Source organism: Pseudophryne corroboree, chromosome 1, assembly GCF_028390025.1.
Source record: "Pseudophryne corroboree isolate aPseCor3 chromosome 1, aPseCor3.hap2, whole genome shotgun sequence".
Taxonomy (NCBI): Eukaryota; Metazoa; Chordata; class Amphibia; order Anura; family Myobatrachidae; genus Pseudophryne; species Pseudophryne corroboree.
Window position 1 is genome coordinate 551,067,315 of NC_086444.1, and position 24,411 is coordinate 551,091,725.

At 46.1% G+C, this 24,411-nt stretch overlaps 1 protein-coding gene across 14 annotated transcripts in view; it reads right to left on the reverse strand.

Annotated features, from left to right (window-relative positions):
- Nucleotides 1-24,411, reverse strand: part of ELAVL2 (ELAV like RNA binding protein 2) — a 505,938-nt gene that overhangs the window by 83,748 nt on the left and 397,779 nt on the right. For all 14 annotated transcript variants that reach the window (XM_063914124.1, XM_063914120.1, XM_063914111.1 and 11 more), the window contains 2 exons: nt 18,395-18,548; nt 4,337-4,562 (listed from right to left, as the gene is read on the reverse strand). In XM_063914124.1, coding sequence (XP_063770194.1) covers nt 4,337-4,562; nt 18,395-18,548 — 380 coding nt within the window. The remainder of the gene's footprint in view (nt 1-4,336; nt 4,563-18,394; nt 18,549-24,411) is intronic.

Consider the following 24,411-nt stretch of genomic DNA (forward strand, 5'->3'; position numbering starts at 1 on the left):
TTTCTGAAAGAAAATGGACAAGGGCGAAATTTGGACCCTGATAGACCCTAATCTCAAGCCAAGCCAGCATCCACACCTGCCTGTAGAAATAGGAGAAAACGTCCTAATTTAAACTCCACCGCAGGAGACTTCTTGGATTCACACCAAGATACATATTTTCTCCAAATACGATGGTAATGTTTGGACGTTACCCCTTTACTGGATAAGTGTGGGAATGACTTAATTGGGAATACACTTACGGGCTAGGATCTGGCGCTCAACAGCCGTGCCGTCAAGCGCAGCCGCGGTAAGTCTTGATAAATAAACGGCCCCTGCTGAAGCAAGTCCTCGTGAAGAGGAAGAAACTGAGGATCTTCCAGTAATAACTTCTAAAGATCTGGAAACCAAGTCCTCCTTGGCCAGTCTGGAGCAATGAGAATTGCTCGAACCCTTGTTGTTCTGATGATCTTGAGAACTTTTGGTATTAGTGGAAGTGGAGGGAACAGATACACCGACTGAAACACCCACTGGGTCACCAGTGCATCCACTGCTATTGCTTGTGGGTCTCTTGACCTGGAACAATATTTCTGAAGCTTCTTATTGAGACGTGATGGCATCATATCTACTTGAGGAACGCCCCAACGATCTGCTACCTCTGCAAAGGCTTCTGGGTGGGGGCCCCATTCTCCTGGATGGAGATCGTGTCTGCTGAGGAAGTCTGCTTCCGAGTTGTCCCCTCCCGGAATGAAAATTGCAGACAGAGCTATTGCATGTCTTTCTGCCCAGAGGAGTAACTTTGTCACCTCTGCCATTGCAGCTCTGCTTTTTGTTCTGGCCTGGCGGTTTATGCAAGCTACTGCCGTTCCATTGTCTGAATGGATCTGTATGGGAAGGTGTGCCGCTTGATGAAGGCTGTTGTACACAGCTCTCCATTCCAGAATGTTTATGTGAAGGAGTACTTCTTGACTTGACCATCGTCCTTGGAAGCTTTCCCCTTGTGTGACTGCTCCCCATCCTCTGAGGCTTGCATCTGTGGTCACCAGGATCCAAGTCTAAATCCCAAACCTGCGTCCCTCCGGCAGGTGAGAACTTTGAAGCCACCACAAGAGCAAAATTCTGGCTTTTGTTGACAGGATTATCCTCCGGTGCATGTGTAGGTGCGATCTGGACCACTTGTCCAGTAGGTCCCATTGGAACACCCTGGCGTGGAATCGGCCAAATTGTAGAGCCTGGTAGGCAACCATCTTCTCCAGCAGGCGGATGCACTGATGAATCGATACGCGTGTTGGTTTTAAAACTTGTTTGACCATCCTCTGGATCTCCAGAGCCCTTTCCACCGGTAGGAATACTTTCTGTGCTTCCGTGTCCAATATCATTCCCAGAAATGATAACCTCATTGTGGGTTACAATTGTGATTTTTGGAAGGTTTATGATCCAACCGTGCTGTTGAAGCACCGTCCAGGAAAGTGCAATGTTCTGCACTAGTTTCTCCCTGGATCTCGCTTTTATGAGGAGATCGTCCAAGTATGGGATGACTGATTCCTTTCTTGCGAAGAAGAACCATCATCTCCGCCATCACCTTGGTGAATATTCTCGGAGCTGTGGAGAGCCCGAAAGGCAATGTTTGGAACTGGTAGTGGCAGTCCTGCACCGCAAACCTCAGGTATGCCTGATGCGGCGGGTAGATGGGAACATGTAACTAAATATCTTTGATGTCCATCGATACCAGAAATTCCTTTTCCTCCAAGCTGGAGATCACTGCTCTCAGGGATTCCATCTTGAATTTGAACCTTTTCAAATAAAGGTTCAGTCTTTAGGTTTAAAATCGGTCTCACCGAGCCAGCCGGTTTCGGCACTACAAACAGGCTTGAATAAAACCCTTTTTTCTGTTGTGACACAGGAACTAAGGAAATTACGTTGTCTTGACATAATTTCTGTATTGTGTTCAGCACTTTTGCTCTGTCCTGAACAGAAGCTGGTAAGGCTGATTTGAAAAATCGGCATGGGGAAGGTCCTGAAATTCCAATTTGTACCCTTGGGATACTATCTGCAATACCCAAGGATCCAGATCTGAGTGAACCCAGACCTGGTTGAAAGACCGTAGACGTGCCCCCACCTGATCGTACTCCTGCAGGGGAGCCCCAGCGTCATGCTGAGGTTTTAGCAGAAGTAGCTGTTGACTTCTGCTCCTGCGAGCCTGATGATGTTGTAGATTTTTTACCCCTTCATCGCACTCTTCCTGCGAAGAAGGGGGTACCCTTTGCCTTTTTGGACTTGTTGGGCCGAAAGGATTGCATCGTATGAGAATGAAATCCTTTCCTAGGTGGAGCAGCTGCAGAAGGCAGAAATGCTGGCTTGCCTGATGTAGTTGTTGAAATCATGGCATCCAGCTTGTCTCCAAAGAGGGCTTCTCCATTTATAGGAAGCGCCTCAATGTTCTTTTTTGATTCCGCATCAGCATTCCATTGGCGGATCCACAGCGCCCTGCGGGCTGAAATCACCATAGCGGAGGACCTTGAACTCAGCAACCCAAAATCCTTCATAGCTTCAACTAAGTAACCTGCAGCATCTTTGGTATGGCCGAGAGTTAGGACTATTTCATCCCTGTCAACTGTGTCTGTTAACAAGCAAGTTGTCAGACCATTTTTCCACAGTGTTACCCACCCACGCACAAGCAATGGTGGGCCTGAGCACCGTTCCGTTAGCCGTATATATGGATTTCAGGGTTGTTTCTAATTTACGGTCAGCTGGATCTTTTAATGAGGCTGAACCAGGGGCAGGCAAAACTATTTTCTTAGACAGCCGAGAAACTGAGGTGTATATCATTAGGGGAGTCTCCCATTTGTGCCCGTCTTCCTCAGGGAAAGGGTACGCTACACGTATCCTTCTGGGAAGGGTAAATTTCTTCTCTGGGTTAGCCCAGGATTCTTCAAAGAACGCATTCAAACCCTTTGAAGGAGGAAAAGTCACAACCTGCTTTTTATTTAATTTAAAATAATCCTTTTCCTCAAGGACCAGTGTTTCAGGAAACTCCAACACTTCCTTTATAGCAACTATCATACATTGTATGCTTTTGGCTAATTTGGGGTCTACCCCTCTCAAATCCCCAGTGTCGACGTCAGAGTCGGAATCTGTGTCTTTGTCCCCTTGCATTATCTGGGCCAGAGACCTTTTCTGGGAACTGGATGGGACCAGAGTGGATGATATGGAGGGGTCAGTAAACAGTGCATCCTCCACAGACTGCCTCCAACATTTAGTCTGTTGTTCAGACTCAGAATTTCTTTGCAAGCATTGACATTCTTTTGCAACATTCTCACCCACTCCGGCTCCTTCTGAGAGAGAAGGGCCCCATATTACCCTCTTGTATCTAAAATGGGTATATCAGCGGCTGTACATGTATGTACCCTTTTTGCCAGTGAGAGTAAGGTTTTAAAACATTTCCTCAGAGCGCCCCCCCCCCTGTATGCCGCCAACGATGACCGGAGGATCCCCTCTCTGCAGGACTCCTGTAATATACTCACCAGCCTTCTGGCTCTGTTAGGGGGTGGCGGCAGTGCTGTGGGAGTGAACGCTTGGCAGGCTTGGGCTGTGTTCAGTACCCTTCAGGAGCTAATTGTGTCCTGTCAGCGGAAGCCGAACCATTAACTAATTGAGAAGTTGGTTCCTACTTCCCTCTGCTAAGTCCCACGAAGCAGGGAAGCTGTTGCCAGCAGCTTCCCTGTAGAATAAAAAACCTAAGAAAGTCTTTTTCCAGCAAAGCTCTGTAGAGCTTAACTAGTGTGCATCCAGTCTCCTGGGCACATTTTCTAAACTGAGGTCTGGAGGAGGGGCATAGAGGGAGGAGCCAGTTCACACTGTTGAAGTCTTAAAGTGCCGAAGGCTCCTGCAGAACAGTCTATACCCCATGGTACTAAAATGGACCCCAGCATTCTCTAGGACGTAAGAGAAATGTGTAGTGCTGTGTAATATGTAGGCCCTGTATAATAAACGGTTAATAAAGCAAATCTACAGAGGACACAAAACAAGCTACTATGTATATATCTTTGTTCAGAAATTGTGTGTAAAAAATATCTACTGATTTGGTATATAAATTTTGTTTTGGAGATGCTTTAGTAACATGTCTTCTTTTCTTCAGTGATTCTACTGCCTTAGAATTGTCCTACACAAGACTTCAAGTTTTTTACTCAAGACCTTTAGTTCTAGCAAACCTAACTGTGCAATATGCATAAGAAGAATGTGGCAATAAATTAAATCACATTTGGTATTTAAAAAAACAAAAGTGCATACAAATTGGTCCCAATATTACATAAACAGCTAATAAATTAACAAAGATATCTAAATATTCATTTTTACAAACCTAAAACGTTGAGCTTGTTGAGCAAGTGGTCCTGGGTATCTCCGGTTTGGGGACTGGTACAACTGGGAAAGAATAGTGTGGTTCACTTTTTGGCTTGGATTGTTTGCAAATTTGACAGTTATAGGCTCTGTTGCTCCTGGAGGTTTCTGTCCATTTAAGCCTTTGATTGCTTCTTCAGCCTCAATCCTCTTGTCAAACCGGATAAAGCCAACTCCCCTTGATACACCTATTTATGCAAAACATAAGAATGCAAGTCAGGAATGAAGTCAATGACATCAATAAATCTCAGGAAATTAAATCTTCATTGGTTTTTCCTAATAGATACCCTGTTTCTATATAGTATTAAATGTATTAACATCTGGTAGGACTGCTTTTAAAATGTAATTGCTGCAACATTGCTTCCTTCACCTGTAATTTAGCTCACGTGATCACTAAGTCCAAATGAAAAAACACATACTTTTTACGCAGAATATGAATAGGGCTCTTGTGCACAGGATTGGACCATATCAAAGAAAACAGGGGTTGATGCATCAAGCAGTAAAAAAAGTGGGGATGTGGACCAGCGGAGCAGCAACCAATCAGATTCTACCTATCATTTTATAGAATGTTCTTGCTAAAAAGACAATTTCTTGCTATGGTCGCCACTGACCCACTTCTCCATTGCTGGATACATCACAGTAACTTAATATCATTGAAAAAGTTCTGTTCATAAAGGTATATGTGGTGTGAAGGTTTTTAACCGATTGAGGTTTTAGATATGAACTGAAAAACATGAAGATTAGTTGGGTCTCATCTATTTTCCATACAAAGACCGTAAACACTAAAGGGACAATTCTTTAAACTGCGAGTCCACTAACAGCAAAAGCAAAGTTATATACCACACTTGCATCCTCTGAAGCCCTATAGAGTTACTGTAAGTGAAGGTGTACATATCCTCCTGTACGTATGGGGGCCTGCATGCCCAGTCTCCCATACTACAGTAGAACATCGAACACTGATCGGAAAGGCAGGCAGCATGCTGATGATTCTGACATGACATTGTTCACTTATTAAACTTTTATCATGAGTTAGCCCTCAACTGTTCAGACTCATTTTTATAGATGCTTTAAATAGGATTTTAATTACCTGCCAGTAAACCCTTTTCTCGTAGTACATAGAGGATGCTGGGGTCCACATTAGTACGATGGGGTATAGACGGGACCAATAGGAGCAATTGGCACTTTAAGAGTTTGAGAGTGTGGGCTGGCTCCTCCCTCTATGCCCCTCCTACCAGACCCAGTCTAGAAACTGTGCCCGAGGAACGGACATTTTTGAACGAAGGATTACACAGATAGTGGCGAGATTCACACCAGCTCACACACAAGGCAACCCAAGCGAACTAGCTTGAAACATCAGCAACGGCTGAACAGGATTACTTACCAAGTAATAAGACCGTACTTACCCAGAACTAAGCAGTACTGAACTAAATAACCACTGCAGGATAAAGAAGCGGGCACCCAGCATCCTCTACGGATTACGAGAAAAGGATTTACCGGTAGGTAATTAAAATCCTATTTTCTCTTATGTCCTAGAGGATGCTGGGGTCCACATTAGTACCATGGGGATGTACCAAAGCTCTCAGAACGGGAGGGAGAGTGCGGAGGCTCCTGCAGAACCAATTGGCCAAACTTAAGGACCTCAAAGGCCTAACTCTCGAACTTGTAGAACTTTGCGAACGTGTTCGACCCTGACCAAGTAGCTGCTCGGCAGAGTTGCAATGCCGAGACACCCCGGGCAGCCGCCCAGGAAGAACCCACCTTACGAGTAGAGTGGACCTTAACAGACGTAGGACACGGCAAGCCTGCCTTAGAATATGCATGCTGGATAGTGAACCTGATGCAGCGAGAGATCGTCTACTTAGAAGCAAGACACCCAATTTTCTTAGGATCATACAGGACAAACAGAGTCCGATTTTCTGTGACGAGCAGTCCTCTTCACATAGATTTTTAGAGCCCTTACAACATCTAAGAACTTTTATGAAATTGAGGAGTCAGTCGCAACTGGCACCACAAATAGGTTGGGTGATATGAAATGCCGACACAACCTTCAGAAGAAACTGCTGACGTGTCTGAAGCTCAGCTCTATCTGCATGGAAGATCAAGTATGGGCTTTTACATGACAAAGCCCCCAACTCCGACACACGTCTAGCAGAAGCTAAGGCCAACAAAGCGACAGCCTTCCACGTGAGAAACTTGACCTCAACCTCCTGAAGAGGTTCAAACCAGTCTGACTGGAGGAACTGCAACACCATCTTGAGATCCCAAGGCGATGTAGGCGGTACAAAGGGAGGTTGGATGTGCAGAACTCCCTTCAAAAAAGTCTGAACCTCCGGGAGGGCAGCCAATTGTTTCTGGAAGAAAATGAATAGGGCCGAAATCTGGACCTTTATGGATCCCAACCTCAGGCCCATATCCACACCTGCTTGCAGGAAGAGGAGAAACCGTCCCAGTTGAAACTCCACCGTAGGAAACTTCTTGGACTCACACCAAGACACATTTTTTCCAAATACGATGGTAATGTTTAGACATTACTCCTTTACTAGCCTGATCAGGGTAGGAATAACATTGTTTGGAATGCCCTTCCGAGCTAGTATCTGGCGTTCAACTTCCATGTTGTTAAACGTAGCCGTGGTAATTCTTGACAGGCGAACGGCCCCTACTGCAGCAGGTCCTCCTGAAGAGGAAAAGGCCTCGGCTCTTCTAGCAGTAGATCCAGAAGATTCGCGTATTAAGCCCTTCTTGGCCAGTCCGGAGGAATGAGGATTGCCTGAACTCCTGATCTCCTTATGAGTTTGAGAACTCTTGGAATGAGTGGGAGTGGAGGAAACACGTACACAGACTGGAACACCCACGGAGTCACTAGGGCATCCACTGCCACTGCTTGCGGGTCCGTCGACCTGTAACAATAACGCCGAAGCTTCTTGTTGAGACGAGAGGCCAACATGCCTATTTGGGGTACACCCCAAAAATCTGTTACCTTCTTGAACGCCTCCGGATGGAGACCCCACTCCCCTGGATGGAGATCGTGTCTGTGAGGAAGTCCGCTTCCCAGTTGTCTACTCCCAGAATGAAGATTGCTGACAGCGGCAACGCGTGTTTTTCTGCCCAGAGGATGATTCTTGTTACCTCTGACACTGCAGCTCTGCTCTTCGTTCCGCCTTGTCAGTTTATGTAAGCCACTGTCGTTACGTTGTCCGACTGTACTTGAACGGCCCGTTTTCTCAGAAAATGGGCCGCTTTAAAAAGACCGTTGTATACAGCTCTTAGTTCAAGAATGTTTATCGGCAGGCCGGCTTCCAGATTTGACGACCTTCCTTAAAAGGCTTCCCCTTGAGTGACTGCGCCTCAGCCCCGGAGACTTACGTCCGTGGTTAGAAGTATCCAGTCCAGAATCCCGAACCTGCGGCACTCCAGAAGGTGATGTAATTGCAGCCACCAGAGGAGTGAAATCCTGGCCTTTGGCGACAGACATATTCTCCGATACATGTGTAGATGGGACCCCGACCACTTGTCCAGGAGATCAAGTTGGAAGGACAGACCGTGAAACCTCCCATACTGCAGAGCCTTGTAAGAGGCCACTATCTTCCCCAGAAGGCGAATGCACTGATGAACAGACAACCGGCTGGCTTCAGGACATCCCGGACCATTGTTTGCATCACCAACGCTTTTTCCTCTGGAAGAAACACCCTCTGCACCTCTGTGTCGAGGATCATTCCCAGAAAGGATAACAACCTGGTTGGTTCCAAATGTGATTTTGAGATATTTAAGATCCAACCATGTTCCTTGAGAAGCTGGGTCGTGAGAGCTATTGACTGAAACAGCTTCTCCTTGGACGATGCCTTTATCAGCAGATCGTCCAGATACGGAATTATGTTCACCCCCTGCCTGCGGAGAACCATCATTTCCGCCATCACCTTGGTGAAAACCCTTGGTGCTGTGGAGAGGCTGAATGGTAGGGCCTGGAACTGAAAATGACAGTCCAACAGAGCGAATCGGAGATAAGCTTGATGCGGCACACAAATCGGAATGTCGAGGTACGCATCCTTGATATCCAGGGATACCAGGAATTCCCCTTCTTCCAGACCTGATATCACCGCCCTGAGAGACTCCATCTTGAACTTGAACTCCCCACGAAAGGGGTTTAGTGATTTTAAGTTCAGAATGGGCCTGACCGAACCATCCGGTTTCAGTACCATGAAAAAGGTTCGAATAGTAACCTGAGCTCTGCATTTGAGGAGGGACTGGTACAATGACCTGTTTCTCCACCAACTTTTGAATGGCTCCCTGTTGGGTAGCCCTGTCTGCCGACAAAGCTGGCAAGCCCGATGTAAAGAACCGATGAGGAGGGAGATCTTGAAATTCCAGCCAATACCCCCCCTGGGACACAATATCTAGTACCCAGGGGTACAGGCCAGACGACACCAAGACGTGACTGAAATGTCTTGAATCTCGCCCCCACCGGCCCTACCTCCAGGCTCCGCTGTCCACAGTCATGCGGAGTACTTTGGCGCATCTGAAGCAGGCTTCTGTTCCTGGGAACCTGCCGCAGCTGGTTTCTTGGATTTTGGTCAGCCACCTCTAAAAAAAAAAAAAAAAAAGGTGTTGGCCGGTTTGGTCTTTCTTGGTTTAGAAACCCGAAAGGACTGAGATGCAGCTGAAGAAAAAGGTTTCTTCAGAGCAGGAGCTGCTGAGGGAAGAAAAGGGGACTTACCCGCTGTAGCCGTGGAGATCCACGCATCCAATGCTTCCCCAAAGAGAGCCTGACCTGTGTAGGGTAGGGTCTCCACACCTCTCCTGGATTCCGCGTCTGCAGACCACTGGCACAGCCACAGTCATTGACGAGCAGAGACGGACATGGAAGAAATTCCTGCAGCCATTGAACCCAGGTCTTTCATGGATTCCACCATAAAACCTGCAGTATCCCGAATGTTACGGAGTAACAATTCAATGTCACTCTTATCTAACATATCCAAATCCTCAAGTAACGTGCCTGACCACTTTACTATAGCTTTGAAAATCCATGCACAGGCAATAGTAGGACGGAGTATCGCCCCTGAAGCAGTGTATAAGGATTTGAGCGCAGTATCAATTTTGCGATCAGCCGACTCCTTTAAGGCGGTTGATACTGGGACAGGTAAAACCACCTTTTATGAGAGTCCGGATACAGACGCGTCCACTATGGGTGGTTTTCAAATTTCTTTCTATCCTCAGGGAAGGGGAAAACAACCAGAACCCTCCTAGGGATCTGGAATTTTTTCTCTGGATTTTCCCATGCTTTTTCAAATATAGCATTTAATTCTTTGGACGCAGGGAAGGTTAGCGAGGCTTTCTTATTGTCCGTAAAGTAAGCCTCCTCAACCTGTTCAGGTGTTGTGTCAGTAATATTAAACACATCTCTAATAGCATCTATCATCAACTGCACCCCTTTTGCAAAACATGCGGTCCCCCTGAGCACATCCCCATCACTGTCTGCCATGTCAGAGTCTGTATCCGTGTCGTCTTGCATGATCTGGGCAAGAGCACGTTTGTGGGAACCCACAGAGGGGGGTCCTGAGGTAACAGAACCAGACCAAACTGCGACAGAATTCTGTAAAACCTGAGTTGCAGATTCATTCTGAGCAACCCTAGCAGAAATATGAGAAATCATAGTTTTGATAGAAGATAACCACTCCGGCTCCCTTACTGGTATCTGCGCTACAACAGTGCAATCCTGATTACATGGAATGAGATCATCCTGAGAGGACATGTCCTCAGCTGCATATGACACAGAGTCCCTGGACATAGCTGACTGGAGGCCCCAAACACTCCACACACACAGGGTAGGTTAGACAGAGTTTCCCCCCTGAGAATGGCAAGACACACACAGAGACCAGAGCTAACCCACTCACAGTGCTGTTATATATAAAGGACACCCCTTATCAGCGCCCACTGTGTACTGTAATAGTTGCATAGATCTAATTCACTGCCTCCCTCCCTTCTACAACCCCCTGGTACCGCACAGGATAGCTGGAGTTGCTTGGAGTGACAACTGTCAGCGTCTGTGTACAGGAACAGCAGGCAGGAAAATGGTGCTGAACGCTGCTGGGCCGGCTCTGAGGAGAAGCTCCGCCCCTTGAAGATAGAGCTTTTTCCCGCACAAATTATTTATACTGGCCTGAGGACTGTCGCAAGGCGGGGGATTCTGTTCCCTGTTGAGCGTCTGAGTACGGAGGATTGTGACGCAAGCCTGGGGATTCAGTCTTCGGTTAGCGCCTGTGACCAGTGTAGGGTATTAAGACACTGGCTCAGGACCCCCCTCAAAGCGCCAACACTGTGCTGCAGAGCCTTCCCGGAGCGCAGCTGCTCAGAGCTGCGCTCCTACCCTCGTGCCGCCATATCTCGCCTCTTCTGTTCTTCTGGCTTTGTAAGGGGGTGGCGGCATGCTGCCGGGGTGAGCGATCCCCTGTGGCGGGGAATGTTCGATCCCCTCAGGAGCAGTGTTCCGTCAGCGGAGATAGTGGCTCAGACCCCGCAGGGCGGACACTACTCCCCCCTTAGTCCCTCGTAGCAGGGAGGCTGTTGCCAGCAGCCTCCCTTTAAATAATAAACTCTAAATATAAACTTTTACTAAAGAAGCTCTGTAGAGCTCTGACCGGCTCCTCAGGGCACATTTTCTAAACTGGGTCTGGTAGGAGGGGCATAGAGGGAGGAGCCAGCCCAAACTCTCAAACTCTTAAAGTGCCAATGGCTCCTAGTGGACCTGTCTATACCCCATGGTACTCATGTGGACCCCAGCATCCTCTAGGACGTAAAGAGAAATATCATGCGCTAAAAACATTCCTGAGTAGGGAATCAAACAGCACTGAACTACTATACAGTATTTACAAATAGTTATACAACACATTAGTGAACATCTAGTGTGCAGCCAATAGCAGCCGTGGAGGTGATTCCCAAAACCAAATACAGTATACATATAATATAAAGCGGAAATTAATCCCCTGGTTCTCGCTCAGTATATACAACTAAATAAAAAAGAAAATAGTCCCTTTCCCTCAACTGTAATCAGTCTGTTACTCCACGATCACACAAATCCTTCAAATATCAGGTTCTCAATTATTTCCTCCTCCATATAATCCTCATATGCATGGGTTTAATGGACTTGCTTAATCTGCTCACAACCAACAACTTCCCAGTGGGGTGAGTATTTCTACCCCGATCCCCACCCTAATCCTCGGGGGGTGGCGACTAGGGCTAACCATCCAAGGTTATCTGCTAAGGCTGACACTCAGGGGGTGGCGGCTAACTGCCCCCACCTAGTGACAACCATGTCCCTTCTTGAATAAGGGCAATATTAAGTGACGTTAGGAGAGTGAAACAAGCTATAGCCACTGTAACTACTCTGTCACACTCTGGGAATTGCCACCTGTGACGTGGGGCTCTCTTTGGACCCATGGGGTTCTGCCACCAGCAAAAGACTAATTTTGCGCTGTACGCAAGTTACGCTTTCGCTTTTACCTGCAAACACACTGCAATACTTAGAAAAAATAGGTAGACGTGGGCCACACGAGGACTTGGGATTTAGAAGCACAGAATCAAGAACTGGAATTTAGATTTTAATTCCACGAATACTTCAGAGCTTGTTACAAAAAGTGTTACAAAGATAAAGTATATTTTAAGAACACAGGATATGAGAACAATCTCAAACAAATATAATTTGATAACAGATAATTCAGAAGCCTAAACCTACACACAAATCTAGGATCCGGCTATGTGGAGGACACAGGTGAGTTTATCTGTTCACTTCTAGCTGCATCTACATCCCATGAAAATGAGTAACTCATATTGAGGGAGAGAGAGTATCAAACTCTCAGCTTCACTCACTTCCCCACACCATTGGGATTTTTAACCAGTTCAATGCTGTCTTACAACTACATTGGAGAGGGAGACAGACATTCCTCTTTTGCTTTATCTGACCCTAGGTTGTTGAAAATGGGAACTGACTGATGCAGTCTTCCACCCCCAAAACAACTATGATAGGATGAGAGACCAGAAACGCGAACATAAAATTTTTCTCCCACTTTATTGCTGGGTTTTGGTCTTGTCCCAACTAAACACATTTATGGCCTCAGGACATAGTGGCCTGGTGAAATGCACTCAGTGATAACCTCCTAGCCCCCCTGGGGTTAAGTCCACAGTTCGTACAATCTAGCAGAGGAGTATGACCGTCAGTTCACAGGAAAAATCATTTTATATCTCAAGCAATAGGAGAAATATAATTCTGGGATCTGATCTTGTGATGGATCCTGACATACTGTATGAGCACTTAATGTATCAAAACTGATTAAATTAGGCAACTTCTATAGCAATGCATGTCGACCTTCTAGATTTCATTATAGAATACGGATAGCAGTTGATTTACCGACTGACAATACGACGGTCATAATCACGACAGCCATTGACCAACAGTCAAAATACCAACACGGTCAAAATACCGATATTTATTATGCGGACATGTTCAGAATGCCAACATTCAGAATACAAACATTTGAAATGCCAAAATGAAAACATGCATTTTTAAGGAATTTTTGCCCCAAAACAGACTTGTTCATACTTTACCATCACAGTGGACCTGGAGGGGAAATATAATAGTGTGCCTGAAGCATGGCAAGTGCAGCGAGCCACGCGAGGAGACGCGGTACACTTAGACTGTGTCCATGTCGCCCTATGCCAACATTGACCCCCCCCCCCCACCACCACCAAAAAAATGATAATAAAAAATTAAATAAATAAAAAAATAGGATTTTAATTACCTACCAGTAAATCCTTTTCTTGTAGTAAATAGAGGATACTGGGTGTCAATTTAGTACCATGGGTATAGACGGGTCCACTAGGAGCCATGGGCACTTTAAGAATTTGTTAGTGTGGGCTGGCTTCTCTCTTTATGCCCCTCCTACCAGACTCAGTCTTGGATACTGTACCCGAGGAGACACGCATACTTCGAGAGAAGGATAGAGGTGAGATTCTGAACCAGTACACACAAGAGGAAAGCCAAGCTAAACAAACTTGAAACAGGAAAAGCAACGGATGAAGCAACATTACTTAACCAATTAACAGTGCAGGAAGAACGAAGCACTGGGTGGGCGTCCAGTATCCTCCACGGACTACGAGAAAAGGATTTACCGGTAGGTAATTAAAATCCTATTTTCTCTTGCATCCTAGAGGATACTGGGGTCCATTTAGTACCATGGGGATGTACAAAAGCTCCCAAACCGGGTGGGAGAGTGCGGAGGTTCCTGCAGAACTGATTGACCAAACTGAAGATCCTCAGAGGCCAAAGTATCGAACCCGACCAAGCAACTGCTCGGCAGAGCTGTAAAGCTGAGACACCCTGGGCAGCCGCCCAGGAAAAAACCACCGACCTAGTAGAGTGGTCCTGTACAGATTTTGGACATGGCAAACTTGCCGTGGAATAAGCATGCTGGATAGTAAGTCTGATCCAACGTGCAATTGTCTGTTTTGAAGCAGGATGCCCAATCGTATTGGGATCATAAAGAACGAACAGCGAGTCAGTCTTCCTGTGACGAGCTGTTCTTTTCACATACACCTCCAAAGCCCTCACGACATCCAAAGACTTTGAAGAAGCAGAGGTGTCAGTGACAACCGGAACCACAATAGGTTGGTTGACTTAAAACGCCGACACCACCTTAGGAAGAAATTGCTGACGAGTTCTGAGTTCAGCTCTATCCTCATGGAAAATTAAATAGGGACTATTGGGAGACAAAGCCCCCAGCTCTGACACACGTCTTGCTGAAGCCAATGCCAACAGTGTGACGGTCTTCCACGCAAGATATTATGTCCACCTCCTGTAACGGCTCAAACCAGTCCGATTGGAGGAAATGCAGCACCACACCGAGATCCCAAGGTACTGTGGTAGGCACAAAGGGAGGTTGGATGTGCAGAACACCTTTCAAGAACATCTGGACCTCAGGGAGAGAAGCCAATTGTTTCTGAAAGAAAGTGGACAAGGCCGAAATCTGGACTTTTATGGAGCCCAGACGTAGGCCCACATCCATTCCAGCTTGTAGAAAAAGCAGGAAACGTCCCAGATGGAATTCCACCGCAGAACATTTTCTGCTCTCACACCAAGAGACGTATTTCTTCCAAATACGATGGTAATGCCTAGATGTGCTACCCCCTTCCTGGCTTGGATCATAGTCATGATGACCTCGTTAGGGATCCCTCTCCTGGCTAGAATTAGCCGCTTAACTTCCATGCCGTCAAACGTAGCCGTGGTAAGTCCTGATAGACGAACGGGCCCTGTTCCAGAAGATCATCGTGAAGAGGAAGAGGCCACAGATCTTCGAGGAGCATCTCCAGAAGGTCTGTGTACCAGGCCCTTCTTGGCCAGTCCGGAGCAATTATAATTGCTTGAACCTTTTCCCTTTTTATTCTCTTTAGAATTCTAGGGATTAGAGGAAGCGGAAGAAACACGTACACCCTCTGATAGACCCATGGAGTCATCAGGGCATCTACTGCCACCGCCTGTGGGTCTCTCGACCTGGAATAATACCGCTTGAGCTCCTTGTTGAGACGAGAGGCCATTATGTCAATCTGTGGATATCCCCATCAACTTGTCAAGCACCTGAACACTTCCGGGTGAATGCCCCAACTCCCCCGGATGCAGGCTGTGTCTCCTGAGGAAGTCTGCTTCCCAGTTGTCTACTCCCGGAATGAAGACCGCTGACAACGCCACAGCGTTTCTCTCTGCTCAGAGAATTCTTGACACCTCTGACATTGCTGCTCTGCTTTTCGTTCCTCCCTGTCGGTTTATGTACGTTACTGCTGTCACATTGTCCGACTGGACCTGAATGGCCATATCTTGAAGATGTGAGGCCTGCAGAAGGGCGTTGTATATGGCTTCCATATAGTTCCAGAATGTTGATTGGAAGGACGACTTCCTGACTGGACCATCTTCCTTGAAACTGCAACCCGAGTGATTGCTCCCCAACCTCTGAGGCTTTCGTCTGTGGTTAACCGAATCCAATTCTGAATTCCGAATCTCCGACACTCGAGGATATGAGAAGTCTGTAGCCACCACAGAAGGGAGATCCTGGCTTTTGGTGACAGATGGATCCTCTGGTGCATGTGAAGATGCGATCCGGGCCATTTGTCCAACAGATCGAGCTGGAAGGGTCTTGCGTGAAAGCTTCCGTATTGAAGAGCCTCGTATTAAGCACGCCTATTTCCTTTATGGCTTCCACCATAAAGTTCCAAAAAGAGTCCTGTATATGCTGCAGGAGTAAGACAACATCCCCCCTAGATAAAAAAAAAAATCAAACCCCTCATTTAGGTTACCTGGCCATTTTGCGATGGCTTTAGTGATCCACACACATGCAATAGTGGGTCTTTGGGCCACCCCAGCAGCTGTGTACAATGATTTGAGTGTAGTCTCAATTTTACGATCAGCTGTGTCTTTCAGGGAGGCTGCACCAGGAACAGGCAATACAATTTCACGTGACAACCTAGAGACTGATGCATCCACTATTGGTGGATTTTCCATTTTTTCCTATCCTCTAGAGGAAGAGGAAAAGGAAAAGATGAGAGCAACCTTTTAGGGATCTGAAATTTCTTATCAGGATTAACCCATGGTTCTTCAAACAGGGTATTCAATTCCTTTTGACGCAGGGAAAGTGACCGAGGACTTTTTTTTTTTTTTTTACATTAAAATAAGATTCCTCACACTCCTCTGACACCTTATCAGGAATCTGTAGAACATCTGATAGCCTCTATAAGAGCCTCTATTCCCTGTGACAGAGCTGCATTCACCCCCTCTGAGTCCACCTCCCCCTCCTCTATGTCTGACCTGTCAGCGTCAGACTGCAGGATATGGGCCAGAGATCGCTTTTGAGTACAAATGGGAGGGGATTGAGATGCTGTCCTGAGGACTGACACTCTGTTCATAAACTCATCCACAGTCTGTTTTAAGTATTGCGTCTCGTTCTCATTGCGGGACAATTTTGTAGAAAGAGTCGAGATCATTCCCTTAAGAGAATTAACACATTCCGGTTCAGCCCAGCTAGTCTGTGAACCCTGAGTAACCAGTAGTGAGCCCCCTGGTGAAGAGGAACACTCTGCGGTACAAGACGCACACTCTTTGCCTGACATAATGTAATGGGACAGCACACACACACACACACACACACACACACACAGGAAAGGTTAAGCACAATCAACCCACAAAGAGCCCTTCAGGGAGACTCACAGATGTTTGGAGCCAGCCCCACCGCGCCCTTATCACTAATGCCAAGCTTAGCCGGGTCGCAGACTAAGTACCCTGATAGGGGACCTAGTACACTAGTAATCGCTCCCCCCCCCCCCTCCCTCTGCTTTGACCCCCTGGTACCGCTGAGGTAATCTGGAGTCACACCGGAGGAGCTGCGTGACCCTTTTAGTAAGCGTCTGTGTCCACTGCAGAGGGAAAATGGCGCTGGTTGGCTGCTGGATCTGCTCATAGTGAAGCCCCGCCCCCTCAATGGGGCGCAGTCTTCCCACTTTTTTTATACTGGCTGAGGTCATTTGTGCTTAAAATGGAGACAGATCTGTTTTAAGGCTGTGTTTGCCAGTGTGGGTAATGTGTACTGAGACGCAGTTGTATACGGAGTCTGGAGATGCAATCCGTCCCGGTTAGAAGCCGTGCGTCTCCATACCCACATGCCACCATAATGGCTAGTGACCCGCTAACCAGGACGCCGGCTTAGTATTCACCACTCTTCTGGCTGTTAGGGGTGGCAGCGTGCTGTGGGAATGTACGCTCGCCGTGGTGGGGCTTGCGAATAGTTCCCTCAGGAGCTAGTGTCCTGTCAGCAGGGAACGGGATCATTAACCCTTCAAGAGGTTGGGCTGTCCCCGCCCCCTTCCAAGTCCCACGAAGCTGGCAGTCTGGTGCCATCCAGTCCTTCCTGAGAATAACAAACAGAAAAATAAATGCAGAAAAGTCTTTAGGAGCTTCCATAAGTGTGACCGGCTCCTCCGGGCACATTTTCTAAACTGAGTCTTGTAGGAGGGGCATAGAGGGAGTAGCCAGCCCACACTATCAAATTCTTAAAGTGCCCATGGCTCCTAGTGGACCAGTCTATACCCCATGCTACTAAATGGACACCAGTATCCTCTAAGACATGAGAAAAAAGAAAAACTCATGTCAGTATTTTGACATGTTGGCATTTCAAATGGCGGTATTCTGGCTATGTCAGCATTTTGAACATGTCTGCAAAATGAATGTCTGTATTTTGACTGTCAATAATTTGACTGTCAGTCAATGGTTGTCGGGATTATGACCGTCGGTAAATCATACTGTACCCAATAATACAGCCTAAAACAACTTCTTAATGCATTTTTACAAGTTCAACATCACATGTAACTTTAAAATACTGATTTTGACAAAGATGCATAACTATGCAAAGTTCTTTCTCTGAATGATTGCAAATAAGCTGAATTGGAATTTGTTCTACAAGGACCACACACACACACACACACACACACACGTTGAAATGCCTAATTCGATAATACAAGTATCCAGTGTTTAATAGAGAAGCCTCAAAGTATCTTTCAAACAATTACCAGCCTGGGCCTTGATACTAATCTTTGCCTTGAAGAGCCAGCTGTGCATTTCTGCATACAATTTTACTTTCCATAAAAACAAGATTTATTAGCATTTTAGAAGTAGCAGGGGGAGCATTTCCATATTGCAGCTTGGAAACAAAGATTATAGCAGCTTTAAATTTATTACTAGTCATGAAGCTGCTTCCAAACCTGCACCTTCAGGGTGGAAGTGACTCAGACTGGTTCACTACATTCAACAATCTATTTTTGTACATGAATATTTATGAACAATTCCAGCAGAAAATTGCATTTTCTGGCCCACATATCACCACCACCACCTTTGATATGTTCTGTAGACAAGATTACTGTTTGATGGCAGAATATTTCACAATTTAGCTGTATTAAAAACAGAAAATATAAAAACTGGAACACAGCTACTTACCAGTTACTTGGTCAACTAGAATGCGTGATGTAATGATCCGGCCGTACTGCGAAAACAGCTGTTCAAGCTCTTTCTGGGTCATGGTTTTTGGAAGTCCACTAACATACAGGTTTGCATCCCTAATGGAAGCTGAACTTGGGCGAGCATAGGACACCTATGGTAAAGAAACATGATAGTTTGAGGCTTCTACTACTTCACGCATATTTCTTAAAAAAAAAAAAAAAAAAGGAACAAACCCATAGCGCCAGATTCAAATGTTATCGAGATTCCCAGCACCCGTGAACGCCCACCGGCAGCTATTCAAATGTTGCCGCCGATGGGTGCGAGAAGTTCATTACAGCTCGCTACTTCCGGAGGTAGCAAGCTGAAATGCATGTAGAGAGACCCGACTAAAGTCATGGGCACAATCACAAAAAAAAGTCCTGTTTGGGTGTAAAAACAGGTCACGTCTTGCACATTTCAGCTCGCCAACCCCAGGGGCAGAGAGACAAAATATCAAATGAATATGAATAGCTGCCAGCGAGTGCAATTGGGGGCGGGAGGGCAGGAAAACAAGTGAAATCCGCTGCACTCACCATTCCCAGGATTACAGAATGTGATGCACATTTGCGCTCACCACCCCCAGGCAGGGGTGCAGTGGCCTGTGACCACACTGCTTAAATCAGTGATTTTCAACCTTACAACTCGCGGCACACTGAACAAGATTTAAATATTGCCAAGGCAAACTCAAATATAATGGTGATGCATGGTGCAGTTGCGTGTCCTAGGAGGTCATGTCGCAGCTTCTCCATAGGTAATGCCTGAGCCACATCTGAGAAAGCTAGAAGAGCCCAACACTGCCAAGGGCCAAAATTAGAACTGGCTCTGCAACCAGTAAACCCACCAGAATTGATTGTTTCAGGGACTCAGTTGCATCAAAACACTGACTGGCCTGGCTTTGCTTCTATGGCGGCACACCTGGAGACTGCTCAGGGAACACTAGTGTGCCACGGCACAGTGGTTGAGAAACACTGGTTTAAATAATATACAGAGCCCAGCACTCGCCTTAATACATCAATACATAGATAATGGGGTGTCAAAGTCGAAAAATATCGTTATTCTCATCACCTTGTACTAACCCCAATGCTCATGCCCGCTGTGCGTACATTGTCTGCTGTACGTGCACATGTCCGCAAAGTGCGTACGCTCGCACCGGCGAGTACGCGCGGTATATACGTATTTACGGTAGAGTTTATGAGCTTGTAGCGGGCGATTCGTTTATAGTATATTTAACCCACATAGCATGTTTTGTAGATAATATTCCCTTTAATAATATCTGTAAGTATGATTAGTGTAACTGGTTAAGGGACAAAGGAATTCCTCTTTGCATGATACGAAGGGTCAGACAGGGTCTGAGCGGTGGTGTTTAGTACCTAACCGAAGAGTATTTCATTAGAAACATTCCGGTGTTGGTTAGGAAGAGATCGGTCGCTCCAGCGTATAGTTATGTTTAAAAGAAGTTTATGGACATTTACAGTATTTGCAGTTTAATTACACATGTGGTGTGAGTCCTGAGAATCCCTCCCAGCTGAGCATTTTGGAATAGTCACAACCCACCTATTCAAACTAACCTATGACCTTTTGTTATAATGCGAAGACAGGTTTCTGTGTCCAATGAACAATAAGATTGTAGGGCCCTTTGTAGTGTACTGTACTTAGTGTATATAAGGCAGCCAGTCTGGGCCAGCTCAGTCTACTCTCCACAAAGGTTTTCATCATTGACTAACTAGAGAGCTGGTTTCCAGGACTGCGCAGCGATCATTCCCCAGTGTGTAAGTTTTTCTCTGTGACCAACTTAATCTCTGTCTGTATTTGCCATACTCTCTCTCACTGTTATTGCTTAGGATTAAGACGCTATTGTATATTTATGTGTAGTTATTCTGTTTAGATATTGATGTTAGTTTGTAATGTATAAGCTGTTAACTGTATTTTCCCTTTTTACATAGCTAAATCTCGTTAGTAAAGGTGTTGGAACCTCAGCAAGGTGTCTGTGTTTCTCTAGCTAGTACAAAGGGTTTCTGAGTATCTCAATCACTCAAACAGCTTGCTTAAATATCCAGGTTAACCAGTGGTATATCATTACAGTATCTCAATACTAAGACTTACAGTATAATCATACTCTGTGTTTAAGGTTTAAAAGGTTATTATCTGTGTGTACGCTCGCTGTGTGTATTCCGTACACTCAGCGCAGCGTTTGTACGTAACTTGCGTGCCACGTGCGAGGTCTTTGTACGCCAATAGAATACGGAGTGCGTAGCACGTGCACGTGGTTTAGCGGCCATTACGGCTTGAAGGTATTAGTAAATAGCTAATGTTAAAAGGTAGAAAATTGACTATCAGGGGGTTTTATAGTTCATGGATTGTGCAATGAATTTAAACTTGCAGCTTTCTGAAAACCTGGCAACTGCTATCACATTAGTGTCAAACTGAAAATGTGCTTCTGGGTTTGAAGCTCACTTCCAAACTAACTTATAGCTTTTAAAAGGTGAAACAGTCTATACAGAAAAATATCAAAAGTATGCATTACTGAAGGAGTCAATGGAGTCCCTAGCTACTTTAGAGATTCTCCATATTTCTAGATTTAACAGATTCCTGTATTCTACAGCATCTCCACCTGCTACTCTATCACTAAACTTCCCAGACAATATAATTATCAAAAGCTTACCAGACTCGTAACAGAATGCAATTTTTGTAGGACTACAATGAGCACAGCACTGTTGCCATATTACAGAGCTTGAAGATGAGATGAGTGTCTGGGGGGTATTCAATTCGCTCCAACAATTTCAGAGCTATCAAATTCGCCCCCTTGTGAATTCAGTTGCTTTCCATTTTTACCCATTTTTAAAGGCATTTTCGCAATGCTTTTTCACTTTTTTTTTTGCGAAAAGGCATGGACAAAAAAAATGCCTCAAAATTGTCATTCGCCGATCCACGTGTTTTTCGCTCCTGCCAAATCTTTTGCCTAGGCGATAAAACGGCCCTGCTATTGAATATGGTGAATCCTCATTCGCCCTAAAAAAAAAAAAAAGCGAAAAGCACAGGTTTTTTTTTTTTTGCCTAATTGAATACCACCCTATCAATTTAATCGGGATGGGGGGGGGGGGGGGGGGGGGAACACTATACCCATAGATCTACCAATGTACACTGACAGATGTTAAATGCAATGCTCTTTTTAGTGAATTGTTTTACTTAGATTACACTTTGATCTCCAACAGTCTCTCTGCTATTTCCTCATGGATGTCCCAACATGTCTAAAGGCCCCTACACATCAGCAATAAATAAAAAAAAAAAAAAAAAAAAAGTCAGTTTCTAATATTTTTACCCCAGATTTAGAGATTTCCCCACTCCACCAATCTGTGCCCATAAATTACAGATCTTTATCAGTGATTTGCAGATTTTTGACTGATAATCAATGATCAGTGATTTATACTAGAAACAATCTGTTTATTGTTGAACTACAACAAATCTGATAATCTTCCCACCCTCCGCATAAAATCACCTCCAAGAAATTCATTATCTGACAGCACAACAATCTTCCTCTAGCTCCTCCCTCTCCTTCAAACCACACATTCAGTACCTCTTACAGTCCTGCCGTTTCAAGCTCAAACCTCCAGTATCAGACCCTCTCTCACCCTGGAGGCTACTAAGACACTCATCTGGTCATCTCAAGAATTGACCAGTGATCGCGCGGAGCAAAAGAATTTGTGGGTCCCAGGGATCCCTCACTTGAAAAAAATGGGGTCCTACTTCACTGTTTCTGGGTCCCATCACATATTATGGGGGATGAGGGCAGAAAGCAGATGGGACAGTGCTGGGGTACAAGGAGAGGGTTAGGGGTAGGAAGTGCTGGGGGTAGGAAGGGAGTAAGGGTTGATAGCAGTTTGGGCAGTACTGGGGGAAAGGTGGTGATTGACAGGGGATACGGCCACTCAGTACTGGCTGAGGCACACACAGGACTGACTCAACACGCCCTGCAGGACCCGGTCTGTTGTCCTCTAGTTATTGTAGAGCTATAAATAAAGGACAATAATAATGCAATGCCCAGCATGCAGACAGCAAAAGGCTTTCTCTATTCGAACATCTGGATTTACAACCTGAGCTAATATCTATATATATAAAAAACAGAACAAAACAGACTACACAGAAGGTATTGTAGGTGGGATGCGGTGAAAATGCGCGCTGTCTGGAACCTGGCAGTCAAAATTCTGATGCTGGGATCCCGGGATCCTGCGGGGGTGGGGTAGGTTAGGGTTAGTTGAGGGGAGTGGGTGTTAAGCACCCCCCGGGGAGATTCGGGTCAGGCTGCGAAAGAGGGACGGTTAGGTTTTAAGCAGCGGGGATGGGGGTTGGGTTTAGGCACCTCCGGGCTGGAGAGCACGACACCACTGCAGGTAGCATAAAAGCAGGCCCAAAAAGCAAAATGCTCTGACAGTACACTACATTGGCTGTTGGAGTGGACTCTGAAGGGACAACAACCTTTTTCTTTTTTTATGCTACCTGCGGTGGTGCCGTGCTCTTCAGCCTGGGACCTTCTTTTGCTTTACTTAAAGCTAAGCCCACCGCAGCACCCCTAGACGGTAAGAGACCCTGCATTTGGACTAAAGTATACCTGCACGTAACCGCCGCCCCCACCCCCGTTATGCAACGCTGCTGCTTGGGCTGCACTGGTGAGATAGACTCAGGCCCCAGGCAGCGCTACAGAGGCCACACTGCAACTACTGCTCCCCACCTGCTGTTTGCTACTGCAGGGTCAACTGCCTGGACCAATCTGGCGCCGGGTTCCCGTCCTGATTTGATGGACACGTAGCTTGTACATGGCACGGGCTCCCGCTGGCAGGGCAAGAAGGACAGAGGTCTCAGATGGGTAATGGCTGTCAGTGGTGAGTGACAGGGGAGACTGCTTCTGAGGAAGGGGCGGTTCCGGCAGGACACATTGCGAGTCAGAGCCTTATGCGTGCCTCAAGCCAATAGCACGTCCTGCCAGACCCACTGATTTTTAAGAAGCGAGTCCCACATGCACTGTAGCGCATAAAAGCGTGTATTTTGCGATAACTGATGAACTACTGTAACCTACTATCTGGCCACACTGACTCCCACATCTCTTTACTCCAATCTGTACTCGGTGTTGCTGCCCAGCTCATCTTCCTTCCTCTCCTATCCTTTAAACTTTACACTGGCTGCCCTAACCCATCAGAATCCAATTCAAGCTTCTCACACTCCTTTAACAAAGCTATCACCCAATCCTCTCACATTTACATCTGACCTTAACTCCCTTTACGCTCCCACCCTCTTTAGGGCACTATACAATAGAACGATAATGCCCAATTTCGTCATATTTCTGCCCGATATATCAGGTGAAATCTGGGATTTTGGAGACGTTTCTGATCCGCTGAGCGTTCCCGTGAGCATCGGATCGGATCCTCCGGATTGAACGTGCTGCACTCGTGATATGTCGGAGCCCGCAGGCATGGCTGGGATCGCCCAAGATATATCGTATGCAAAAGGAAAGCATATGTGATGTATCTTGGGCGATTCTGCCGCCCGGGAGGCTGCCGGGGTGATCGCCTGCAACATGTCAGACGGTCATGTCACAGTAGTGTATGGGGCACTTTTACTCCACAAATGAACTCCGCCTCTCCTGCCAACTGACATAAAGATTTTGCCCTTGCTGCTCTCTACCTCGAATCATCTCCCTCTCAGATTCTCTACAAAACTTCAAACTAGCTCTCAAGACCCACTTCATCAAAGCCATCTACAGTATCTTCCTTTCAAACCTTATGTTCCATGCTCACTGTTTACCCTGTGTCACCTGTCTACCCTTCCTCTTTAGAATGTAAGCGCTCCTGAGCAGAGATCTCTTCCCTTATGTGCTTTCCCTTTATTTATTTATTTATACCATCATCTACTCCATACAAACAGCACCTAACCCTTGTTTTTAACAACCCTGTTGCTTATTTGAGAGTTCCGACCACTGATGC